This window comes from Symsagittifera roscoffensis, chromosome 9, assembly GCF_963678635.1.
Source record: "Symsagittifera roscoffensis chromosome 9, txSymRosc1.1, whole genome shotgun sequence".
NCBI lineage: Eukaryota > Metazoa > Xenacoelomorpha > Acoela > Convolutidae > Symsagittifera > Symsagittifera roscoffensis.
In genome coordinates this window covers 35,819,046-35,844,364 of record NC_087070.1, presented here as the reverse complement: position 1 = coordinate 35,844,364, position 25,319 = coordinate 35,819,046, and the positions used below count along the sequence as shown (strand labels likewise).

General features: G+C 36.3%; 3 protein-coding genes across 3 annotated transcripts in view; all 3 read right to left on the bottom strand.

Annotated features, from left to right (window-relative positions):
- The window catches only part of LOC134853869 (uncharacterized), a 224,251-nt gene that overhangs the window by 35,664 nt on the left and 163,268 nt on the right, over positions 1-25,319 (bottom strand). The window lies entirely within an intron of this gene.
- LOC134854004 (nucleoporin NUP188-like) lies at positions 7,662-20,999 on the bottom strand. The gene is made up of 3 exons (XM_063870063.1): positions 16,169-20,999; positions 15,727-16,053; positions 7,662-8,195 (listed from the first exon to the last, which is right to left on the bottom strand). The coding sequence occupies exons 1-3, from the start codon at positions 20,652-20,654 to the stop codon at positions 7,747-7,749; spliced, it is 5,262 nt and encodes a 1,753-aa protein (XP_063726133.1). The 5' UTR covers positions 20,655-20,999; the 3' UTR covers positions 7,662-7,746.
- LOC134854020 (symplekin-like) overlaps positions 24,487-25,319 on the bottom strand; it is a 30,135-nt gene continuing 29,302 nt past the window's right edge. The window contains exon 14 of the mRNA XM_063870083.1: positions 24,487-25,232. Within this exon, the coding sequence (XP_063726153.1) occupies positions 24,722-25,232 (511 nt within the window). The 3' untranslated portion in view covers positions 24,487-24,721. The remainder of the gene's footprint in view (positions 25,233-25,319) is intronic.

The following is a 25,319-nucleotide window of genomic DNA, read 5'->3' as shown; positions in this document are numbered from 1 at the left end:
GTATATTCCTAAATAAAAGCAGGAGCCAATAATAGCTAATTTTTTGCCATTTCAAGTTAAAACCAATCAAACGCCGCAAATTTCTCCAAAACTTCTGTTCAACTTGCACAGCGAACATATATTACTTTCCTGCTTCTTTCTGTCTCTATTTGACATAAGGCAAAATATTTCGGCTTTATTTCCCCCTCCCCTCCCCCACAGACAACTTTTTACAAGTAAATTTATTGTTCACATAGTCCGACTGTTATGAAAACTGACATGCAGACTAATTAGGCCATAAAAAATATTTGGTCTTCATAATCAACCTTGTAAAACCACTCGTTACACTAAAATATTGATGCTCGTTACACCAAAAATAGTGAGGCGGGGGAAGGAAAAAGCAAAATTATTTGCAATTTTACTTACCGGCGGTTGAAGTAGGAATCCATATAACCAGATGATTAATTTTAAGCCGTACGCTCTGCTGGCTGACGGCAATGTTCTTTGATATTACTTTAATCATGGTTCAGACTGAAGTACATACTTTTTTATTTCTAAGCTGCAGTTTTCTTTTTTATTATTTCTAAGCTGCATTTTTCTTTTTAATTTCTCATTAAGCAACGTGCGTCTATCCTAGTGGAGCTCGAATCAAAAATTACTTGTGAACAAACGTAACCAAAAAATGTTGATCAAAATTTTTAGAAAAACTGGCGCAGCCGGTTGCTGTGCAACTATTTCCAAATGTCCTGATTACAATGATTTCAGTAAAAAAGACTTAAAAATAAAGCGAACAATTTAAAAAACCAAAAACTTCATATTTTGTAATTTTTTCTTGTAAATTTTTAATAATTTAAGTAGAGGGCAATTCAATTAGGTAGAAACTGCAATGATGAACAGCAAAAAGTGACGAAAGAAATCATACCTTTTAGTTAAGACTCAAAAATATTCGAGTTATCTCTTTTTACTCATAACATGCCTATTGGTACTACTAATTTTCACCAATTGATGGTACTACTTGATGTCATCCACTTTCGTCAGGCCAGCCCCAAAAAATTTTCTTAAAGTGCATTCGGTGCTAATGATAACTAAACTTAGGGGAGCCGAAAAAAAACGTAGTTTCTGGGTCAAAACTTTCCAAAAATACCCGAAAACGCATTTTGGGACAGTGTTTTTGAACTATCGCTTACGGCGCAGAAAAGGTTTACAGGTTAGCGTCAGTGACTAATAGAGTTTTCAAAAGAGATCAGAAAATCAATTTGATCAACCTAAATTTCTTTAATGAACATACGCTACCTTACCTCGCCAGAAACAACCTAGATCCAATTAAGTACACCAAAAAAAGTGTCTATTGAAAAGATTTTAGGCAAAAATTGGAGTTGAATGATACGACGTAGACGAAAACCTCTCATGCAGTAAAACTATACTGTAACTGATTGGTCAAAAAATAAGTTGCTCCGCTGAAAGCGAATTCAGAGAGGGCTGTCTTAACTCTCAGGTGCTATTCGACATATTATACTATGATAATAGCAAAACGGTTCCTCGCCACACAAACTGTCAACTGAGGGACAAACTAAGACCAACAACTCAGTACAATACTTGCAAACACTAGTATAGAAAACGAAAATGTACTCTTTTCTAGTTTACACGGTGTACTTGAGTCTTTCTTGCTTTGAACTTTTGATTTGATTATAAATTAGTTGGTTGCACGTGTTTGGTAATTCAGTTTTGCATTTTTCCCAATTTTGTATTTGCTGAGTTCTGGTTTTCAATTTCTTTCCCGGAGTTTTCCTGATTACATGTGAAAAGTTGAAGTCATCTAAGATGGTTGTCAATTGTCAAAATTGGCATATAACAACTACTCAAGGAAGCGGTATTAGACACTTCAGACCTGGATCGGCTAACAGAACAGAAGATAGAAAAATGTGCAACTGAATAAACGAATGCAATACATAGACAAATAGTGGCAACAAAAAACACAATCTACCGAAGCCCTGGCAAACAGAAACGACATCGTCTTCCAGAAAAAAATCTGATACATGTAGATATTGCCAAAAAAAACGTACAAACGCCGGTGGACTTCATCTGCGTGAACTGGCTGCGCACATTGAAAACAGACCCAACAATAAAAAATTACACCAACGCGTGCACAGGAGAGCAGAAAATTGGAACAACCTAGAGCAAGCCATAGAAAAAACTGCTCTGACTTGACATATTCCACAAAAAAAACCAGCAAGGGTATCTTCAAAGCACACATCTCCTTTGCCCGAAATGCGAGAAACCGTTGGCAGCAACCAACATGTCGCGCCATAGCCGAACCTGCAAAGGAGCACCCGAGAGGAGAGCATTCCCCTAGTTGAGGAATGAATGTGACATTTAGTACAAATGTCAGGAATTTGAACTTTGAATAAATGCTGAAGGCGTATAGTTGAACTGTGATGAATTAGATAAATTGTCATACGATTAATTTTTATTCTATTTGTTCGCTTATTTTGAGATTACTGTATAACGACACAAAATCATACCACCAACATCAAGATCAGTTGGTTGGTTTTGCAATAAAACTACAGTACTAGTAATTATGTTTTTTTCATCTTAACACCAAGGGGACCCCAGCACGAGCCTAATATGCATCTGAAGAGATTAAAGTCTAAGTGACATATTACTGATAGAGGATAGCCTTAAAAAGCTATCCGACATGGTGATAGGAATGGGATAGCTTTAATAAGCTATCCGACATGGCGATAGGACAAGCTGGAGATGTCACGAATTCGCGCAACAGTTTCTATTCATGAGAGATCTTACTTTTGATCGATGGAAATTCAAAAATCTAAGAGAAAAATTTGTATCTGCACTGGAAAAACCCAAAAGAGAAATAGTTGGAGATTTATTCAGTAGTTGCTCGAAGGATGAGTGACCGGAACACCTAGCAGGCGAATATCTTTGGAAATGAGAATTAATTATTGATCGAAATCATGGACGCTCAGAACGAACAGTTATTTATATGCGAATTTTTGTTTGGGTTTGGTTTCTATAGATATGGCGATTAATTTCTAATTTCGTGGGCGAATCAGAATCTCCCCTGTTCGAGGATAAACGAAAAGCGTTGAGAAAAAAGATGAATCAGTTAATGTATGTAGAGTTGCCCTTATCAGTTGTTACTAGATGAACATGTTAACGAGAAGATCTGAGATTTTGAACACTGAAGCGTGAAAATGAAGTGATGCGCATTTTCTATAGAGACTCTGGAATACCTAAAACCAAAAAGCGGGAAAGTTTCTTAAAGGGTGGTAGTGTGACATGTGGTACAAATGACAGGAATTTGAACTTTAAATGCTGAAGGCGTATAGTTGAACTGTGATGAATTAGATAAATTGTCATACGATTAATGTTTATTCTATTTGTTCGCTTATTTTGAGATTACTGTATAACGACACAAAATCATACCACCAACATCAAGATCAGTTGGTTGGTTTTGCAATAAAACTATAGTACTAGTAATTATGTTTTTTACATCTTAACACCAAGGGGACCCCAGCACGAGCCTAATATGCATCTGAAGAGATTAAAGTCTAAGTGACATATTACTAATAGAGGATAGCCTTGATAAGCTATCCGAAAGTGAAGTCTGTAGAAAAAGAAGAAATTAAAGACTGTTACGAACAAGAGATGTGATAACGGAGCACTCAAAAAATCAGCAGAGACGCAAACAATAGAAACTAGTCAGTAAAAAAAATGTTCAAAATTTCCTAGCAACGGAGCGCAATTTTATTTCGATTCAGTTTGATTTAACCAATAAAACTTGAAACTTCTGCAGCTAAATTTTTCTAGAAAGGTAATCTCATTCAAACCCTCTGAATAATAAAACTGCGCAGATCTCAAATGATATTTGGGCTCTGTTCACTACAAAAAGAGAATATTATTTATTTACTTTAATGGTTCCAGAAATTGAATTTAAAAAATGGTGATAGAAAAATCAGAGAGCATTAAGTGGATATGTCTAGCCTTGAAAATGATTCAAGTTGATCTTGTCTGAAGCAATGGTTTTGCAAAACAATCTTCTAGAGCATGCTAAATTCAGAATATTCTTTTTAGTGAAGCTGAGCTTATACTAACTTTGTAAACGTTGAACTTGACGGTCGGTCTTAAAGCATTGCGCATTATGGCAGCTAAAGTGACATTAGTTTTTCTGTCATTCATTTGGTATATAGGATAGCAAGGCCCGTATAAATTAATCAATCAAGTCCCAAAAATTGGTTTTATTGAGCAATCAGCAAGCTATTCAAGCACTGAAACTTGAATAACTTGAGTGATTCCATATAATAACTCTGTTTGCAAAATTTAAATTAAAGTTTTAAGTTTTTAAAAATAATTCATACCTCAAATCGATTCGAAAAATTACTTTTTCTGAGCAAGCCATTCAAGCGATGCAACTCATGAAATAAATCTAAATATTTTATCGTGAATTGATTCGCACAAATTTAAAGCTTGCTTCAGCAATCAATAAGCTAAGAAAATTTCTCGAGCGATGAAACTGCAAGCAAGCTTTAAAGTGCAGTTGAGGAACTTAAATAGTTTAACGGTAGAAAAACAAGTATAGTACCCACTTATACGAGAACTGCCATCGAATATGTGAGAAAAACCTTCAACGCGATTTCAGCTTTCGCGAAATGGCATATTTTTCCGACAACGGATCAATATGACTCACGGATATCCTGTTGCTGTGCAAAACAAACGGTTTTATTTTATTTGGGTCGTTTTTTCCACTGCTTGATTAGAAGATCTGAATGAAAGCCAAGAACTTCGGCATATAGATAGGAATATTTACTTAAGCATATTCGCCAAATTTTTTTATCGAAAAATGAGTAGAAATCAATTGAAAAAAAAGCGCATGAGTCGCACCTACGGTGCTTCAAATAGATCGTCGAACGTAAAAAACAGCTTCCTAAAACATGTGCTATAACGGCGATATTTTAGTGACCCTATTTTAAGGCAACCGTTAAGATAAACTGGGCTCATCTATCAGGGGGTTTCATTTTCATAAAAAACGCTTTTTCTCGAAGACCGAAACGATTTGAGCAGATAAAATTAAAGGGCGGATTTGCTACCCTATATTGTTCCTTGGCAGCTTCCCACCACAGGGGCAAGAGCTTCGAGTTATAAACCTAAGTTTTTTTCAGATTTGTTTCTAAATCGAAGTTCTTTTAAAAAAAGATTGAAGAAAGAAAGGACACAAAGAAGGTTTGAGCAGCAAAATATAGGTCTTGACAGTAACCCCTGATTTGTACGCTGACAAACAAAGATAGAGGCCTGACAACACCCCTTCATTTTTACTCTGACAGTACTCCCTGAAAGTACCCTGAAAAAACCCAACAAAAAATTTTCAAGAGAGGTTAGTTTTTTGAAAGAAAAATCGAAAAGTCACAAAAAACGCCACAACTCGGGAACCTAAAGATACTGCGCAGTCAAATTTGGTGGGAACCCCTGAGTGTACCCCGACAGCACCCAGCTATAGGGTTGAGCAATTCAAGTTCGATTGAAAATTTTTTTATCTACGTTTTTGGAAAATTTTTTTTAAAAATCATAAAAGTGCCATATCTCAAAAACCAAAAGCATTCGAGCAGTCTTACTTGAAAACCAGATTTCCAACTCCTGACTGTTATCTGACAGTACCCCCACTAAAGGGTTGAGAATTTCAAAATCGGTTACTATATTTTATATCCCGCCTAAGAGTTGAGAAATAAGAATTCGCCCAGTTTTTTCTATACCAAACAAAAAATTGAAAATCGTAAAAAAACGCCAAATCTCGAAAAACAAAAAACTTGAGCAGCCATCTTTAAAATTCAGATTTGCAACCCCTGAGTGTTCCCTGATCGCACGCCACTAGAGGGTTGCGAAACTTAAATTCGCTTAGTTTTGTTTTATAACTAAGTTTTTTGAAAAAAAAAATGAAATCACAAAAAACGCCATATCACTAAAACCAGAAGGAAATGAGCAGTCATACTTGGAAGCCAGATTTGCAACTCCTGAGTGAATTCTTACAGCATCCCACGATAGGGTTGAGAATTTCAAGTTCGTTTACTTTATTTCATATCTGCTGTTATTTGAAAAAAAATCTAAAAAATTATTAATGAATTGGGCAGTCACAGTTGGACGCCATATATGCAACCCCTGAGTGTTCCCCGCCAGCAACCCACTAAAATGTTAAAAAATTAACATTTAGTTAAAAAAACTGAAACAAAATTTGATAGATTCACATTGCGAACATAGGAAAAATGTAGAGTTAATGCATTCGCCCTAAAACAGATTTAAAACCGTCGACTTGAATAAACATTTCAACCCGAAATGTTTTCACCATTTATCAGACCAACATAGCGACTTCTTAAACATGTGCCAAATGAAATTTCTTAAGCGTAACAATATACGATCGTTCAAAAAAATCGTTCAAAAAATAATGCATCCAAAAAGCTTAAATAAGTCAACATAGGGACTTCTTAAATATGTCAACATATAAACTTCCAAAAAATTTCTCAAATGAAACGCCAATTAAAAAATCTATAGATAGATAGATGTATAGATAGATAAAATCATGAAAAAATTTCCAAAAATAGCACTACTAGAGTAAAACAGTTTTTATAGCTTAAATAATAGCTTATTCTCCAACTCTAAGCTTGCTCGTTCTTTTATTCGCTCGAAATTAGACCAAGGATCAAAAATATCCAACCGGTTTTCTCGTCACTGAGCAAACTTTTTTGAAAATTGTTCGAAACACAACTGAAGGAACTTTAATATGATGAACCACTCCATCTATTCCGACAACTTGTTTATCTGATTTTGCGTGGCAAAAAAACGTTAAAAAACAAAACACACCCAAAGACAAAGTTTCTCCCCACCTTCAGTGATCGGAACAAATAATTGGCAAACATGCACCTGGGCTTCCAAAAAATTAAGATATAAATCCCTTCAATCTCGTATATTTACTTCGTTAGAAAATTTCAACTCGCAGTAAAGTTTTAGTTAATATACAGCATCAGTGTCTATCCATTTTATCAGTTTGTTTTCAACCTTGATTGAATTTGATCTCAAAACAGTCATGTTAGTGCTAGTGGGTGTGTTTAATCTTGTTTAGGAGGCGAGATGAAATTCTTGGCCGCTCCCAGAGTGAATATTGTGCCCATGACTATCGCAGTTCTACCCCAAGGGGTTCCGAATTTGTGTTTCTGATGATGGATTGACAAAAGGAGATGGTAGTAACCCCCCAACCACGCAGTGTAGAATAAGGGCCACTTGAGTTTGTCGCCGACTGTCGCTTTTTTGGGCGCAGCTGCTGTTTTAGCCGCTACTACAACTGGCGTCGTTTTCTGTTCAGCGGCTGTCATTACGAAGTCTGAAAAACAGTATTAATTGAATCTAAGCACCGGAGTTTCCTAACACCGAGTTTACTCTATTAGAGAAATAGAAATACTAACAGCCTTGGATATAAATTTCCAAAGAACAAATTTCGAAAGAACGGAAAAGATTTTTTGAATAGAACCTCTTCTTGACTAAAACTCCAGCATTTAAATGCCTTTTCCCTTTGCGAGCTCCATAAACTTTCAGTATTTTCACCCCCCCCCCCCCACCTAAATCTGCATATGACGATCTATATTATGACAGAAAAAAAGTTGAAATAATTTATTGTTAAACGGTCCAATCAAGAAAAGTCATTAACACTTCACAGCATATAGACAAGCAACGCAGAGCATAACACACAGTTTTTGACAAACTTAGTCAACCACTTGAGCTATTTTTCAGACATCTGTTCAAAAATAATTCAACGATATAATACACAGTCAATTCCACATTGCTACTTGCGTAATTTCTACTTGAAGTTCCCGATGAACCCAAATCACTCTTTGCACACCCTTGCGAGTCACTGCCGAACAGTTGGGATCCTGGACTACTTTGCGGTCCTCCCTTTGAGCTATTCAGAGGCGGAATCGAGATACCAGTTCTGTGAAAGTAGCGGCTGATCGAAGTTATAAATGTTTCGAGCTCACTCGCGACGTCCCGGATGAAAACTTGCTTAGCTGTGTCGCGTTTGTGTCCGTCTGTCGGATCGCGAGTCCCGTTGTCGAACTGTTGAATTATGAGACTGGACTGAGACATGAGAAGTAGAGCTGCGTTTTCAAGCATGAGGAATATACATTGACGAGGCATAAGCTGACGAGACGCTGCTCCTGAAACATTCAAATTATTCGTGACATAAATTTTCTCATATTAATTCTCAAGAAAAACCGGTAAAATCGTTAAGTTATAACATGATTTGCTATAAGTTGATTACTAACAATTTGACTTCGTCAAAACAAAGGACAATATAAGACAATCAGCATTTTAAAGAGTCTTAAATACAAATTATAATTTCTAACTAGCGCGTCAATCGCACCTCCGGTGCTACAAAACCATACTTCAGAAAAATGACAAAACAAATTTCTCGAAAAATAAAAGAATTGAGCATCATACTTGGACGCCAGATTTGCAACCCCTGAAGGTACCCTGACAGCACCTCACTATAGGGTTGAGAAATTCAAGTTCGGTACATTTTTTTATATCTAACTTTTTGGGGAAAAAAAACAAAAAATCATAAAAAACGCAATATCTCGAAAACCAAACAGATTTGAGCAGTCATACTTGGACGCTAGATTTGCAGCTCTGGAGTGTACCCCGATAGAAACCCATTATAGGTTTGAGAAAATCAAGTTTGGTTAGTTTTTTTATATCTAAGTTTTTTGGAAAAAAAATCATAAAAAACGCTATATCTCGAAAACCATAAGGATTTGAGCAGTCATAGTTGGACGCTAGATTTTTAGCCCATGAGGGTACACTGATAGTCCCCACTATAGGGTTGAGAAAATCTAAAATCAAATTCGGTTAGTTTTTTTTTATATCTAAGTTTTTTGAGAAAAAATGAAAAATCATAAAAAAGCTCTATCGCGAAAAAACCATAAGGATTTGAGCAGTCATAGTTGGACGCTAGATTTTTAGCCCCTGAGAGTACACTGATAGTCCCCACTATAGGGTTGAGAAAATCTAAAATCAAATTCGGTTAGTTTTTTTTTATATCTAAGTTTTTTGAGAAAAAATGAAAAATCATAAAAAAAGCTCTATCTCGAAAACCATAGGGATTTGAGCAGTCATAGTTGGACGCTAGATTTTTAGCCCTTGAGGGTACACTGATAGTCCCCACTATAGGGTTGAGAAAGTATAAAATCAAATTCGGTTAGTTTTTTTGATATCTAAGTTTTTTGAGAAAAAATGAAAAATCATAAAAAAAGCTCTATCTCGAAAACCATAGGGATTTGAGCAGTCATACTTTGACGCTAGGTTTTCAACTCTGCAGTGTACCCTGATAGGACCCTACTATAGGTTTGAGAAAATCAAGTTTGGTTAGTTTTTTTATATCTAAGTTTTTTTGAAAAAAAAATCATAAAAAACGCTATATCTCGAAAACCATAAGGATTTGAGCAGTCATAGTTAGACGCTAGATTTTTAGCCCTTGAGGGTACACTGATAGTCCCCACTATAGGGTTGAAAAATCTAAAATCAAATTCGGTTAGTTTTCTTTTATATCTAAGTTTTTTGAGAAAAAATGAAAAATCATAAAAAAAGCTCTATCTCGAAAACCATAGGGATTTGAGCAGTCATAGTTGGACGCCAGATTTTTAGCCCTTGAGGGTACACTGATAGTCCCCACTATAGGGTTGAGAAAGTCTAAAATCAAATTCGGTTAGTTTTTTTGATATCTAAGTTTTTTGAGAAAAAATGAAAAATCATAAAAAAAGCTCTATCTCGAAAACCATAGGGATTTGAGCAGTCATACTTTGACGCTAGGTTTTCAACTCTGCAGTGTACCCTGATAGGACCCTACTATAGGTTTGAGAAAATCAAGTTTGGTTAGTTTTTTTATATCTAAGTTTTTTTTGAAAAAAAAATCATAAAAAACGCTATATCTCGAAAACCATAAGGATTTGAGCAGTCATAGTTAGACGCTAGATTTTTAGCCCTTGAGGGTACACTGATAGTCCCCACTATAGGGTTGAAAAATCTAAAATCAAATTCGGTTAGTTTTTTTTTATATCTAAGTTTTTTGAGAAAAAATGAAAAATCATAAAAAAAGCTCCATCTCGAAAACCATAGGGATTTGAGCAGTCATACTTTGACGCTAGGTTTTCAACTCTGCAGTGTACCCTGATAGGACCCTACTATAGGTTTGAGAAAATCAAGTTTGGTTAGTTTTTTTATATCTAAGTTTTTTGGAAAAAAAATCATAAAAAACGCTATATCTCGAAAACCATAAGGATTTGAGCAGTCATAGTTGGACGCTAGATTTTTAGCCCCTGAGAGTACACTGATAGTCCCCACTATAGGGTTGAGAAAATCTAAAATCAAATTCGGTTAGTTTTTTTTTTATATCTAAGTTTTTTTGAGAAAAAATGAAAAATCATAAAAAAAGCTCTATCTCGAAAACCATAGGGATTTGAGCAGTCATAGTTGGACGCTAGATTTTTAGCCCTTGAGGGTACACTGATAGTCCCCACTATAGGGTTGAGAAAGTCTAAAATCAAATTCGGTTAGTTTTTTTGATATTTAGGTTTTTTGAGAAAAAATGAAAAATCATAAAAAAAGCTCTATCTCGAAAACCATAGGGATTTGAGCAGTCATACTTTGACGCTAGGTTTTCAACTCTGCAGTGTACCCTGATAGGACCCTACTATAGGTTTGAGAAAATCAAGTTTGGTTAGTTTTTTTATATCTAAGTTTTTTTGAAAAAAAAATCATAAAAAACGCTATATCTCGAAAACCATAAGGATTTGAGCAGTCATAGTTAGACGCTAGATTTTTAGCCCTTGAGGGTACACTGATAGTCGCCACTATAGGGTTGAAAAATCTAAAATCAAATTCGGTTAGTTTTTTTTTATATCTAAGTTTTTTGAGAAAAAATGAAAAATGATAAAAAAAGCTCTATCTCGAAAACCATAGGGATTTGAGCAGTCATACTTTGACGCTAGGTTTTCAACTCTGCAGTGTACCCTGATAGGACCCTACTATAGGTTTGAGAAAATCAAGTTTGGTTAGTTTTTTTATATCTACGTTTTTTGGAAAAAAAATCATAAAAAACGCTATATCTCGAAAACCATAAGGATTTGAGCAGTCATAGTTGGACGCTAGATTTTTAGCCCTTGAGGGTACACTGATAGTCCCCACTATAGGGTTGAGAAAATCTAAAATCAAATTCGGTTAGTTTTTTTTTATATCTAAGTTTTTTGAGAAAAAATGAAAAATCATAAAAAAGCTCTATCTCGAAAACCATAGGGATTTGAGCAGTCATACTTTGACGCCAGGTTTTCAACTCTGCAGTGTACCCTGATAGGACCCTACTATAGGGTTGAGAAAATCAAGTTCCGTTAGTTTTTCATATCTAAGTTTTTTGAAAAAAAAAAGAATCATAAAAAACTGCCATACCTCGAAAACCATAAGGATTTGAGCAGTCATACTTGGACACTAGATTTGCAGCCCCCGAGGGTACCCCGATAGCACCCCACTATAGGGTTGAGAAATTCAAGTTCGGTTAGTTTTTTTTATATCAAAGTTTTTTGAAAAAAAAAATCATAAAAAACGCTATATCTCGAAAACCATAAGGATTTGAGCAGTCATAGTTTGACGCTAGATTTGCAGCTCTGGAGTGTACCATGATAGGACTCCACTATAGGGTTGAGAAGTTCAAGTTTGGTTAGTGGTTAGTTTTTTTCATCTAAATTTTTTGAAAAAAAATGAAAAAATTTTAAAAAACGCATATCTAGAAAAGTATAACAATTTAAGCAGTCATACTTCAACGCAAGATTCAGAGCCTTTGATTGTACCCCGATAGCACACCACTTCAGGAATGAAAAACTCAAAGTCGGTTAGTTTTTTTAAATCTTAGTTTATGAAAAAAAAAATATCATAAAAAACGTCAAATCTCGAAAACCATAAGTATTTGAGCAGTCATACTTGGACGCTAGATTTGCAGCTCTGGAGTTTACCCCGATAGGAACCCATTATAGGTTTGAGAAAATCAAGTTTGGTTAGTTTTTTTATATCTAAGTTTTTTGGAAAAAAAATCAGAAAAAACGCTATATCTCGAAAACCATAAGGATTTGAGCAGTCATAGTTGGACGCTAGATTTTTAGCCCTTGAGGGTACACTGATAGTCCCCACCATAGGGTTGAGAAAAATTAAAATCAAATTCGGTTAGTTTTTTTTTGTATCTAAGTTTTTTGAGAAAAAATGAAAAATCATAAAAAAAGCTCTATCTCGAAAACCATAGGGATTTGAGCAGTCATACTTTGACGCTAGGTTTTCAACTCTGCAGTGTACCCTGATAGGACCCTACTATAGGTTTGAGAAAATCAAGTTTGGTTAGTTTTTTTATATCTAAGTTTTTTGGAAAAAAAATCATAAAAAACGCTATATCTCGAAAACCATAAGGATTTGAGCAGTCATAGTTGGACGCTAGATTTTTAGCCCTTGAGGGTACACTGATAGTCCCCACTATAGGGTTGAGAAAAATTAAAATCAAATTCGGTTAGTTTTTTTTTGTATCTAAGTTTTTTGAGAAAAAATGAAAAATCATAAAAAAGCTCTATCTCGAAAACCATAGGGATTTGAGCAGTCGTACTTTGACGCTAGGTTTTCAACTCTGCAGTGTACCCTGATAGGATCCTACTATAGGGTTGAGAAAATCTAAAATCAAATTCGGTTAGTTTTTTTTTATATCTAAGTTTTTTGAGAAAAAATGAAAAATCATAAAAAAGCTCTATCTCGAAAACCATAGGGATTTGAGCATCCATAGTTGGACGCTAGATTTTTAGCCCTTGAGGGTACACTGATAGTCCCCACTATAGGGTTGAGAAAGTCTAAAATCAAATTCGGTTAGTTTTTTTTATATCTAAGTTTTTTGAGAAAAAATGAAAAATCATAAAAAAAGCTCTATCTCGAAAACCATAGGGATTTGAGCAGTCATACTTTGACGCTAGGTTTTCAACTCTGCAGTGTACCCTGATAAGACCCTACTATAGTTTGAGAAAATCAAGTTTGGTTAGTTTTTTTATATCTAAGTTTTTTGGAAAAAAAATCATAAAAAACGCTATATCTCGAAAACCATAAGGATTTGAGCAGTCATAGTTAGACGCTAGATTTTTAGCCCTTGAGGGTACACTGATAGTCCCCACTATAGGGTTGAGAAAATCTAAAATCAAATTCGGTTAGTTTTTTTTTATATCTAAGTTTTTTGAGAAAAAATGAAAAATCATAAAAAAAAGCTCTATCTCGAAAACCATAGGGATTTGAGCAGTCATACTTTGACGCTAGGTTTTCAACTCTGCAGTGTACCCTGATAGGACCCTACTATAGGTTTGAGAAAATCAGGTTTGGTTAGTTTTTTTATATCTAAGTTTTTTGGAAAAAAAATCATAAAAAACGCTATATCTCGAAAACCATAAGGATTTGAGCAGTCATAGTTGGACGCTAGATTTTTAGCCCTTGAGGGTACACTGATAGTCCCCACCATAGGGTTGAGAAAAATTAAAATCAAATTCGGTTAGTTTTTTTTTGTATCTAAGTTTTTTGAGAAAAAATGAAAAATCATAAAAAAAGCTCTATCTCGAAAACCATAGGGATTTGAGCAGTCATACTTTGACGCTAGGTTTTCAACTCTGCAGTGTACCCTGATAGGACCCTACTATAGGGTTGAGAAAATCAAGTTCCGTTAGTTTTTCATATCTAAGTTTTTTGAAAAAAAAGAATCATAAAAAACTGCCATACCTCGAAAACCATAAGGATTTGAGCAGTCATACTTGGACACTAGATTTGCAGCCCCCGAGGGTACCCCGATAGCACCCCACTATAGGGTTGAGAAATTCAAGTTCGGTTAGTTTTTTTTATATCAAAGTTTTTTGAAAAAAAAAAATCATAAAAAACGCTATATCTCGAAAACCATAAGGATTTGAGCAGTCATAGTTTGACGCTAGATTTGCAGCTCTGGAGTGTACCATGATAGGACACCACTATAGGGTTGAGAAGTTCAAGTTTGGTTAGTGGTTAGTTTTTTTTATCTAAATTTTTTGAAAAAAAAATGAAAAATTTTTTAAAAACGCCATATCTAGAAAAATATAACAATTTAAGCAGTCATACTTCAACGCAAGATTCAGAGCCTTTGATTGTACCCCGATAGCACACCACTTCAGGAATGAAAAACTCAAAGTCGGTTAGTTTTTTTTAAATCTTAGTTTATGAAAAAAAAAAATCATAAAAAACGTCAAATCTCGAAAACCATAAGTATTTGAGCAGTCATACTTGGACGCTAGATTTGCAGCTCTGGAGTTTACCCCGATAGGATCCCACTATAGGTTTGAGAAAATCAAGTTTGGTTAGTTTTTTTATTTCTAAGTTTTTTGGAAAAAAAATCATAAAAAACGCTATATCTCGAAAACCATAAGGATTTGAGCAGTCATAGTTGGACGCTAGATTTTTAGCCCTTGAGGGTACACTGATAGTCCCCACTATAGGGTTGAGAAAAATTAAAATCAAATTCGGTTAGTTTTTTTTGTATCTAAGTTTTTGAGAAAAAATGAAAAATCATAAAAAAGCTCTATCTCGAAAACCATAGGGATTTGAGCAGTCATACTTTGACACTAGATTTGCAGCCCCCGAGGGTACCCCGATAGCACCCCACTATAGGGTTGAGAAATTCAAGTTCGGTTAGTTTTTTTTATATCAAAGTTTTTTGAAAAAAAAAATCATAAAAAACGCTATATCTCGAAAACCATAAGGATTTGAGCAGTCATAGATTGACGCTAGATTTGCAGCTCTGGAGTGTACCCCGATAGGACCCCACTAAAGGGTGGAGAAAATCAAGTTCGGTTAGTTTTTTTATATCTAAATTTTTTGAAAAAAAAAGAATGAAAAATCATAAAAAACGCCCTATATCGAAAACCATAAGGATTTGAGCAGTCATACTTGGACGCTAGATTTACAGGCCTTGAGGGTACCCTGATAGCACACCACTGTGGGGTTGCGAAATTCAAAATTATTTAAGTAAACTGAAACAAAAACTGTGATAGTTTTAGGTTGCGAATAAAGGAATTTTAAATTTTAAAGCATTCGAGCTCCATCAGATTTTGAAACGCTGACTTAAGTAAGCTTTTCAACACTTGCATGTTTTGGCCTTTTAAAAGACCAGCATAAGGACTTCTTAAAATTGTGCTAAATGAAACTTCCTAAGCGTTTCAATATACGATACAGCTTTAACGTGCAAAACACTTTCGTTAAACATGCAAAAAATAATACGTTGAAAAGTTTAAACATGCAAAGATAGAGTTCTCTTAAACATGTCAACATAGGGACTTCTTAAACATGTGCCACATGAAACGACAATTAAATAATAGATAGAGATAGATAGATAGATAGAGATAGATAGATAGATAGATAGATAGATAGATAGATAGATAGATAGATAGATAGATAGATAGATAGATAGATAGATTGATCAATCATGATCACATCGAAAAACAAAGAGAAACATTTTTTCTGTTAGTTTCCTAATGACATGTGCTTACAGAACATAAGAAAACTTCGCTCTTACAGCAGAAGAAACCGCAACTTTAAATTTCTAATTATTTCGCAGCCATCAGATGGTTCGAAATGAACATATCGCAATCTTCAAAAACAAACCCGGCGATTCTAGCACTCTTCTCGGAGACTTGCCAACATCTGTCCTTGCGATCAACAGACCAACTGCATAATTGCAACAGGACAACAAGGTGCCCAAACACGGCACACTGGCGGACTCGATCGAGGGACTGGAAAAGGAGGCATCTAGAAGAACCGGGAACTGGGTGAGATCTGGAGTACATGCTACTAATAGACAAGACTGGGGAATCGGTAGGGTCATGTGATTGAAAGAAATTAAGACGAAGGTTACGATCTCCAGGAGCTTTCTTTGCTTTTCGATCAGTTCGTCGCCACTGAGATGTGCGTCTTCAAGAGTAAATGAGGTTCCTGTCAAAATAAAAAATCGCTAAAACATTTTTAACATTGAGCCAGGACATGGAGCAGTTAATATAATAACTCGTAGTAAAAAGAAAAACATGGATGTTAAGTAGCAGCTACTAACCGGTTGTCAAAATGGTCGAGCTCAGACTTCTTTGTCTGGACAAGGAGGAGCTTCCTCCACTCATAGCCGGGGTCGAGTCCACTGTCGGTGTCCATTTCTTCGTACTCAATCCTCGGGCCAAGGAGTCGCCCGACATACTGGGGGATTCTGAGGTACTTAAACGTCGCCTATCGCTTGGATGCGACCCATGAGTCAACAGGTACTGGAAATATTTAGGGCGAATCAATAAGGCAATACACGTTTGACAGGCTGTCGCCATGCTTTTTGTTATAACGTCAAAATTATCTTTCAGTTTGTATCTCCAAACTTTCATGTAGGTGCTCAGTTCCTGTATGAACTGCAGAACTGACAGCAGCTCGTTGAGAAAGTATTCTGATTGGTTGAAATAGAGAGCCGAAAAGTTGTGAACAATTCTTTGTTCAAAGCAACTGACAATGTCTAAGGACTGTTCCAGATAGGCTGACTCGGCATGCACTAATAGGTTAGCTGAAAGAACCATCATCGATGAAAAACAATTGAAACTATCGGTCGAACTCGCATTGGCTCCATTTTTGTTCCCATTTTGTTTTGCACTATATGTTTCTTTTGCTTCTGGGTCAAATTGTCTGCTTACATTAAGCAAGGTTAAGCACAATTCTTGGTGCATATTACACTTAACCAAAAATTCAGCTGACGATTTATATGAGCTGAGATGCACGAAAAAAGCCAATACACTTGAGGCGAGTTGTGATCTATTGCCCTGTCTATTGGCTGCAAATTTAAGAAGCGAAATCATAGTTGATATCAAATTCAGCTGACTGATTTGCTTTAAGAACTGATCAACGGAAGGCACTCTTAGAAACAAAACTGAGAGCATTGAAATGGCCACATCACACATAGGCGATATTTCACCATCAGCAGAAACTGTTGAAATCGTTGACTTTAACAAGTGATTTGCCGATGCAATCATTAATGTGACCAGCGAGTCTCTTTGGATTTTTGACGCTGATTCTTCTTGCATTATGAAAGTCAAGCACGAAAACATCGAAACATTGAATTTTTCGTAGAAATTGAAGCTATTCAATATCGAAGATATTCGTAAAATTTCGCAAATTTTTTCCAAGTTTTCGGGCGTTTTTACGTCCGGTTGTTGGATCAAGTTCAATACAATAATCGACCAAACACTTATGATATCTTCTGTCAAATTTAATTCAATTTCATGGTCTACATCTTCAAAATCTGATTTTTCTCGGAGCATTTCTAGCAAAATTTGAATCGCTTCCAAACTTAACGTTAAAGCCTTCCTAATTTCCTTCTTGTCAACTTGTCGAAACAGTTTTGAGGATTCAGTTCTATTTAAAATTGAAGTCAAAAATTGTCTCATCGCTGAAACCAAATTGCACAAAACCCGAAACGACTTTTCAGCATCTCGAAAACTTTTCGAAGCATTTTCTGATTTCAATTTTAGACTATTGGCAATTTTAAAGGCGTGTTCGAACCAAGAAAACCAAAACCCATCTTTTAAAAATTCAGTAACTTCCATTTTGAAATGATCCGTTTGCATATTTCCAACAGGAAGGTTCCGCAATTCAATTGCAGAAATTTTCATCACGCGGGTTGCGCAAACAACTATCTTTTCATTCATCGGGTCTTTACTGCACTTTAAAATTTTGAGCAGACTTTCCCAAAATTTGTCTTGCGACTTCATATAATCTTGAACTTGAATTTGAGCATCGCTCTCAGTCCACAACACGTGAACTAACTCGACAATGTGAACAAAATATTGCGGAATGAAAGATTTCGGGCCCAAGTTATCACAATTTTCAAAGAGAATATTCAAAATTGGTGTTAACACCGAAGGCTGCTGCAGCTGTTTTGTAGCACAATCCATATTTATCAGGAAGTCTAGCAAAGCTGGCTGACTTTCAACGCTGCAAGTCATAACTTGCAAAATGGCACTTTTGAGCAAATCATTTTCGGTTTTCTTGCTCAAAACTCGACTGAACTGATCGCGAATTGGTTCCTTCAAGTCGTGCAGAAACGTAAACAATGAAGAGTTCGCATTTGCTGCAAACAGTTTTAACAATTTACAGGAGATTGATGGCAGATTACAATCTAATTGGTGAAAAATAAACGACACTAGTTTTTTAAAACCCAAACCTTCACTTTCGTGAAATAACTTGACCTCGATTGAAGTTAGCTGTTCATTTCTTTGATTCGAGTTCCAAGTATGCACAATTAACTCCAACACGTTGTTAATGACGCTCACAAGTTCTGTCCCGATTCCACAATGAGTCGAAGTTATGAGTTGATTGTTCAGATTTAATGTCACAAATTCGTTTCCCAGTTTTAAAATTTCCGCTAGACACGACCCAAATGATGTGAACAATACCATATGGCAAACTTCGGCTGAATAAATCTCAGCAATATCAAGTCGAGAATTTTCTAGAACTCTCAGACTGTCAAGCAATGATTTCACACATTGGTTTATTAATGACACCGAACTTTTAATTCTGAAGAAAGGGTCGCAGCAAATATGGGGTAAAATAACTCGCGTTACTAACTGCGCATTTATGATAAAGAACTTCACTACCTCAACTTGGTTATCACAACATTCCAATAGGCTAATTGACCCCAGTTCCATTAGTTCAAACAAGGTTGCAGTTCCTGAAAACTTTCCGCCCAACTTAATCTCATTCGGAAATAGAGTATCGGTAAACAAGCTTCGACTCAACTCAATACTATCCCACTTTAGGGGGGAATTTCCGGACATAAATAATTTAGACTGAATTTTCGGGAATATTTCGCATTGTCTTAACTCGTCTATGACTAATTCGGGTCGTATTTTCATCAAAGGCTTCAGACAACTGGCACTACACGTGATTGTTTTTTCAACTTGGACAAACTCCGCGCACGAAAACGAATTGATGAGATTACAAACTAATTGAGGCAAGAGTTCTAAGATCTGCGTGATTGCGGGTTGTAAAGATAGACCACAATCCAATAACCGGTCGACCATTTGCACGATATTCGCGATCAATTCTACTTCATTCAGGCCTGATTCGTTGTAAACAGACATCGGAGATAAAAATTGGGCTATACACGTTTTTGCAAACATCCAACCGTTGATAGATAAATCATCTACGGCTGCCCTTTGACCTTCATCGACATTTAGCCCACTAACTAGGTTATAAATCTTCACGTGTGAAAACGGGTGACAGGCATCGGCCAGAGTAGAAAATAACTGAGCTGCCGAGTTCGGGAAATTGTAAACCAGTGACAGAAAAGTTGAATTAAATCCAACATTAGCAGTCGCGTTTAATTCAAGATCCAAGAAAAATGAAACAGCATTTTCTTCCGTTCGTAACAGCTTCCCAAGAATCTCGAGCAAGGTTGATGTTTTGTCAAACAAACTTTCGACTTCAAATTTAGTTAACAGACTTCTTAACATCAAGAATAGACATCTTGAATAGATCTTCGAAATAATAGGATTTGAAATCTCGTCAGAAATCAGCTGTTTCCTCATTAGTTCAATGGCATTACGCTGTAGAGAAATACGGCCAACTTTTTCGTCACTTTCGCTAATAGTTTTTGAGGAACTTCTGACAACAAACCACGCAAGTCCTACAATCGGCAATGAAGCACAGTTTCTGAGAAGTAAGGATGAAAACTTATTCAGAGCATGGGGCGATTCTTTTTGTACAAAATGAGATGCATTGCCCAAGTTATTTTGCTCATCAACTGACTCAAAAATTGAATCAAGGCCGAAATTTTTGAGAAATATGATGGAAAACAGTTTCAATAAATCTTCAAAAAACTGAGCAAATCTAGGAGAAGCTTTGTAGACTAAAGGCTGCAATTCTATCATAATAGAATCACATATCTCCATCATTTCGGTTAGTTGAGCTAGAGTTAAGTTTCGCTCAACAGAAGCAAAAATCATAATCTGAGCCAATATATACCAATCGTTAACATACCGGCTCCACGCATGATCCAACTGTAGCATCAAATCGTCATTTGCTATTTCACAAAAAGATTTAACCGATTCTTTGTATAGAGATAGACATTGTTCTATGTAAGTCACTTTTCGGCTATCGGTTCCGATATCATCCTTATTTTGGCATCTTAAAATCAAGAAATCTCGAACCGCGAGAAGTCTGAAAGTTTGCTCCGAGAAATAGTACTGCGTGACCGCATTAGCGAGGTCTGTTTTTTGTTGGTGATTTTCAAGCATGTTTTTCACGTCATCTTTGTTGCCAAAAAACTCACAAGTGAAATATTTCGTGATCAGTTTATAACAATCTTCCACGTCCAAAAATAATTGCTTCTTCAAATGGCTCTCAATGAACTCTAAATACTTCTTGGGAACGCTGCTTTTGGAAGTGACCAGATCTTTGGCCAGAATGAACTTCAGTTCTGCCAAGTCTTCAGTCAAAGTTTGGGAATTCGTAACCAATAAAGTTCCATTATTCATTAAATCACGGAACAGTTCTTTCTGAGAAGTCATCTGTTTATCTCTTTGAACTAAATTTCATAAAATAACCAATTAGTCAACAGCTATTATGCAATCAAAGGCAATCTGAAAAGATACATTAGCAACAATAAATTTGAAGAAACAATTCTGTTTTGGGACCACACAAAGGCCCCAAAAACGCGCAAAGCAGTTACACTGAAACTAGCTAAGTGGGTACAAACTGCATAAACTCTTCGCTCTTGGCAATTTTCTTGGTTACGCTTAAGGGCGCGCCATGCGAGCTCGACCCGAGTCCGAGCCACTTAAATACTTCCGGTGACCGTTATCGTTTCTATTGGGGTTTAGAAAACTTCCAGAAATTCGAATCAAATCAAAAATTATCATATGATACAGTTTTCTTAAGCATCAGTCAATTTTATCAGAACAGTGTAACTCGAGTCTCGTCTTAGATCTTTTCAATGGGTCAAATGACTAAATTAGCCGAGTCTCGGTGTAAGTTCGCCGGTGGGCGCGCTACGCCGCTTCGCGGCGATAACCGGCTCTAAATTTCGTATAGAGTCCTGCCCTCTGTTGGCAAGCTCGCAACACGTTGGCGCGGCTGCGTCGGTCACTATTCTGCAGCTTGAGTTTATGCTGCTTGAACAGTAAACAATCAATCTATAAATTTGTTGGCTCAAATTTCAACCAATCAGAAATCAAGAAGATAAATTTTGGGACAAATTAGTCGCGCTTAAGCTATGAGTGTTATAAATTTCTGCATAACAATGCGCATAATTTATTCCTGCACGATTTTTACACTTTCGTTTTTTTCAGAACGTTCGTACAGTGCTGATTTAAATTATCCGGACAAAATTAGTAAACCTTGAGCTTTCAAACACGTTTTTCTCAAATTGGTTTAAGATTAGACAAAAACTGAAGAGAACAAAACTTGCTTAGAAATCCATCAGAATTAAAATGAAGAAATTTTTTCTTCGAAATTCTCAACCAAAAATTTGTCATTTTTCAGTAAATGAAGAATTACGCTGAAATTATTTTGTTAATTGATAAGAAATACATATCAAAAGAAGCCTCTTACACAACCCAACAAAGTTCTAGAAGGGTTAAATCTCCAAAAACCAGTATAAGAGAATATGTTTTTGCTTGGTATTCAAGAAACAATATACTCAAACAATATCCAAAACAATTTACTCAAATTTTTGGAGATTCAACCCTTCAAGAACTCTGTTGAACTGTGTAAGCGGTTTCTTGTCATATAAATTCCTCATCAATTAACTAAGTAGTTTCAGCGTAATTCTTGATTTATTGAAAAAAAGCCAAAATGACCCATTTTTGGGGTAAAATTTTGGTCGAGAATTTCGGAGAAAAAAGTGCACCATAATAATTCTGATGGAATTCTAAACAAGTTTTGTTCTTTTCACTTTTTGTCTTCTCTTAACCCCATTTGAGAAAAACGTGTTTGAAAATTCAAGTTTTGTTCGTTTTGTCCGGATGATTTAAATTAGCACTGTATTCCTTTCAGCAAAATATTTGTACAGAAATTCAAGTGAAACCGCGAAAAATCGAATTTGAGCGTGAACAAAAAAAAGAACCACAAGAAACTTTAAAAAAGGTCTTCTGTTTTTTAGTTCTTTTGAAATATAAGTCTCCAATGATACTTCGGAAATCGTTTTTCAATGCTACATTACAAGACAATTTCTCTCGCATTTTGTATAATTTATCTCCTTTGCCTAATTTATCTGCCTTGGCAATTTATAAAAAACAATTGATTTCCGCGTCATCAATTTGATTTATAAACTAAAAACTATACGCATTGAAACCCGACTCGACGCTGATATCGGATTTGTACAAGCGCTATTCATGTGTCTACGAGAAGTGCGTCTCTGAAGCTAGAGTTCTAGCGTGAGCTCGCCCTCACAAACTATCAGGGCTGCAATGTTATTTAACAATGTTATTTAACAAGCAAATAAATAACTGTTTGTTATGTAAATATTCAACACTTGTTACCTATTTCCAGTGGTTCTTTTGTTTTGGCTTATACGTTATACCTGTATACCTGATTTTGGCTTATTTCAGATTTCGAGATGGGACGCAGAAAGAGCGGAGTTTGGCAGAATTTTTCGGAAATCACCATCGACGGGGTGATTCGAGCAAAATGTGACTTCTGCCAGATGGATCTAGTATCGAATCCAGATCGGATGCAGAAGCACTTGGACAAATGTGCTGCCAACAACACCGAAAAACATGAAGCTGGGCCGTCTTCGATGAAACAAACGAAACTATCGGTGCCGTCATTTTCAACTTCCAAATCTATGCAACACCAGATCGAGCTACAGGTTACCCGCTACGTAGTAGCCTCAAATACAGCATTCCTGCAGGTCGAGAACAAACCGTTCGAAAAGCTTTTTACGATGCTCCGGCCAGGTACAAAAATCCCCAATCGACAGAAAGTTTCCGGCCCGCTCCTGGACGAGCTTTACGGAGAGGAAAAATCAAAAGTAGCGAATTTTGTCAGTGGGTGCAATGCAACGCTGGTACTTGACGGCTGGTCCACAAGATCGAATGACCCTATTATCGGAGTTTCGATCATAACTTCGTCCAAAGTGCTTCTAGTCAATACTGTTGACACCACTGGCCATCCTCACACTATCGATTATCTGGTAGAGCTCTTTCGTGAGCAAGTGGAAATATGCGAGAAAGAGTGGAAAGTCAAAATTACCTGCTTGGTAACCGACAATGCCGCCAATATGAGTGGGCTGGCTAAGAAGACGGGTTAAGTCACCAGAAATGCTTTTGCACGGTTACGGGTGTCAAGCCCATTTGATGAATTTATTGGCAATTTTTAAACCCATTGGAATCGCTCTCGACAAACTTCAGAGCGACACATGTACAGTTGGCAGTGTCTTCCAAATATGGAACGAAGTATGTGTGGGTTCGCCGGCTGAGTATGCTGAAAAAGTAGCAAAACGTGCAAAAGCCGCTCTCTCTCCTGAAATTCTGGCTGCCAATCTTCTCGACCACAGATATGGTGGAAAAGACTTCAACAAGGTGGAAACTGCATCAGCGATCGAGTATCTGAACGAGATTGACAATGGCATTATGCGTGATGTTACCAACTACATGGCCAAGGAGCCTCCATATTCAGAAAATCTTTTCGGAGAGAGTTATTCTGGGGTCAAACCATCTGTTTGGTGGAAGACTGGGAGAAGGATTGGATTCTCTGACAAGCTTTGTGAGATTGCTGAGTCCCTCGTTGGGGGGATTGCCTCCAGTGCCGGCCTCGAACGGCAATTCTCCACGCTAGGGACGACGTACGGGACATTGAGAACAAGCCTTGGACCGGAGAAGGCCGGGAAACTGGCGTTTTTGTACAGGGAATTGAATTGTTCTTGATCATTCCGAAAAAAAAAAACAATTTTCTAACAAAAAAACATGTTTTTTATCGTAAATAACCGTTAGTTTGTTATTTATTAAAATAGGTAACATTTTAACAGCCCTGCAAACTATCATTGACATGGCAGGGGATCGATTACTCAGAGCAAAAACCTTGGAGGCGGAGCAATAAGCAGAATGGTCTAAGAGCAGAATGGTTCCAAGAGCAGAAAAACAGAAAAATTTTGACTTAAGTTGATTTATACGGGCTAATTGATATAACAATTATTAGAATCGTCAAAAAATACCAAGAAAATGAATAAATTATGCATGAATCGAATAATTTCATTTAATTTTTTGATTGATTTTTTTTTTAAAACTTGATTAAATTACTCAAACTATGCATAAAATGTTCGTTGTTCTGGTATAATTGACATTTCTGATAATTAATTTACTGTTTAGCTTAAAAAAGTTGATATTTTTCAGTTTTTCTGCCCTTGGACACTTTCTGATCTTAGACCAATCTGCTTATTGACTGGCCACCGAAAACCTTATATTTGCTTCATTGGCTCTCAAATTTTCAACATCAAAATTATATTTATGATAGTTTTCATATTTTGCAGTTTCGAAACAAGGATGTTCACCCTTCCGACTGTAAAATTAAGTCAAAGAAAAAAAAGATATAAATAAACGCTTAAAAGATACTGTTGAAATCGATAACAATTCTAGTCTTATCCGAACAACTCAAGTTCAGTTTTTGATTCTAAAGCAACGCTAAATGCTTCATCTGCCATCAAGATGTCAATCAAGTCATTGCAGATAAAAATTTCAAGTGGAGTTTCGTCCAATATCTCTTCGGCTAATTCCTCCGTCAAACTATTGCACACTTCTTGAGCTATATCGTCAATGACGTCATTGCAAATACTCTCCATTAGCTGTGCGAAAAACTCGGGCGAAAAATCATCACCATCCGTTTTTGTTTTCTTCAATTGTGATGAAACGGTTTGAGCTTTCTCTTTATCAGTTTCACCGCTGCCTTCCACTTGCGGCTGATTCTCTTCAACTAGACTTCGCTTTCTCGATTTAGTTGTCGTTCCATCGTTCACACCCTTTGGAGCGCCTGGATCAGGGGAGTTGAGAAGCTGTTGCAGTGATGGGAGCACTTGGCTACGCTGGTACTCAGGAAGCGCCGACCAATGCGACAGCAGACCTTTTTTCAACTCCGTGGAATAATTGAAAACGCTAAAAACATCAGTATTTGATCAGCGAATTTGCAAATTTTCGACAAAAAATTAACCAAATAACCATTTCAAGTAGCAATTTGCGTAC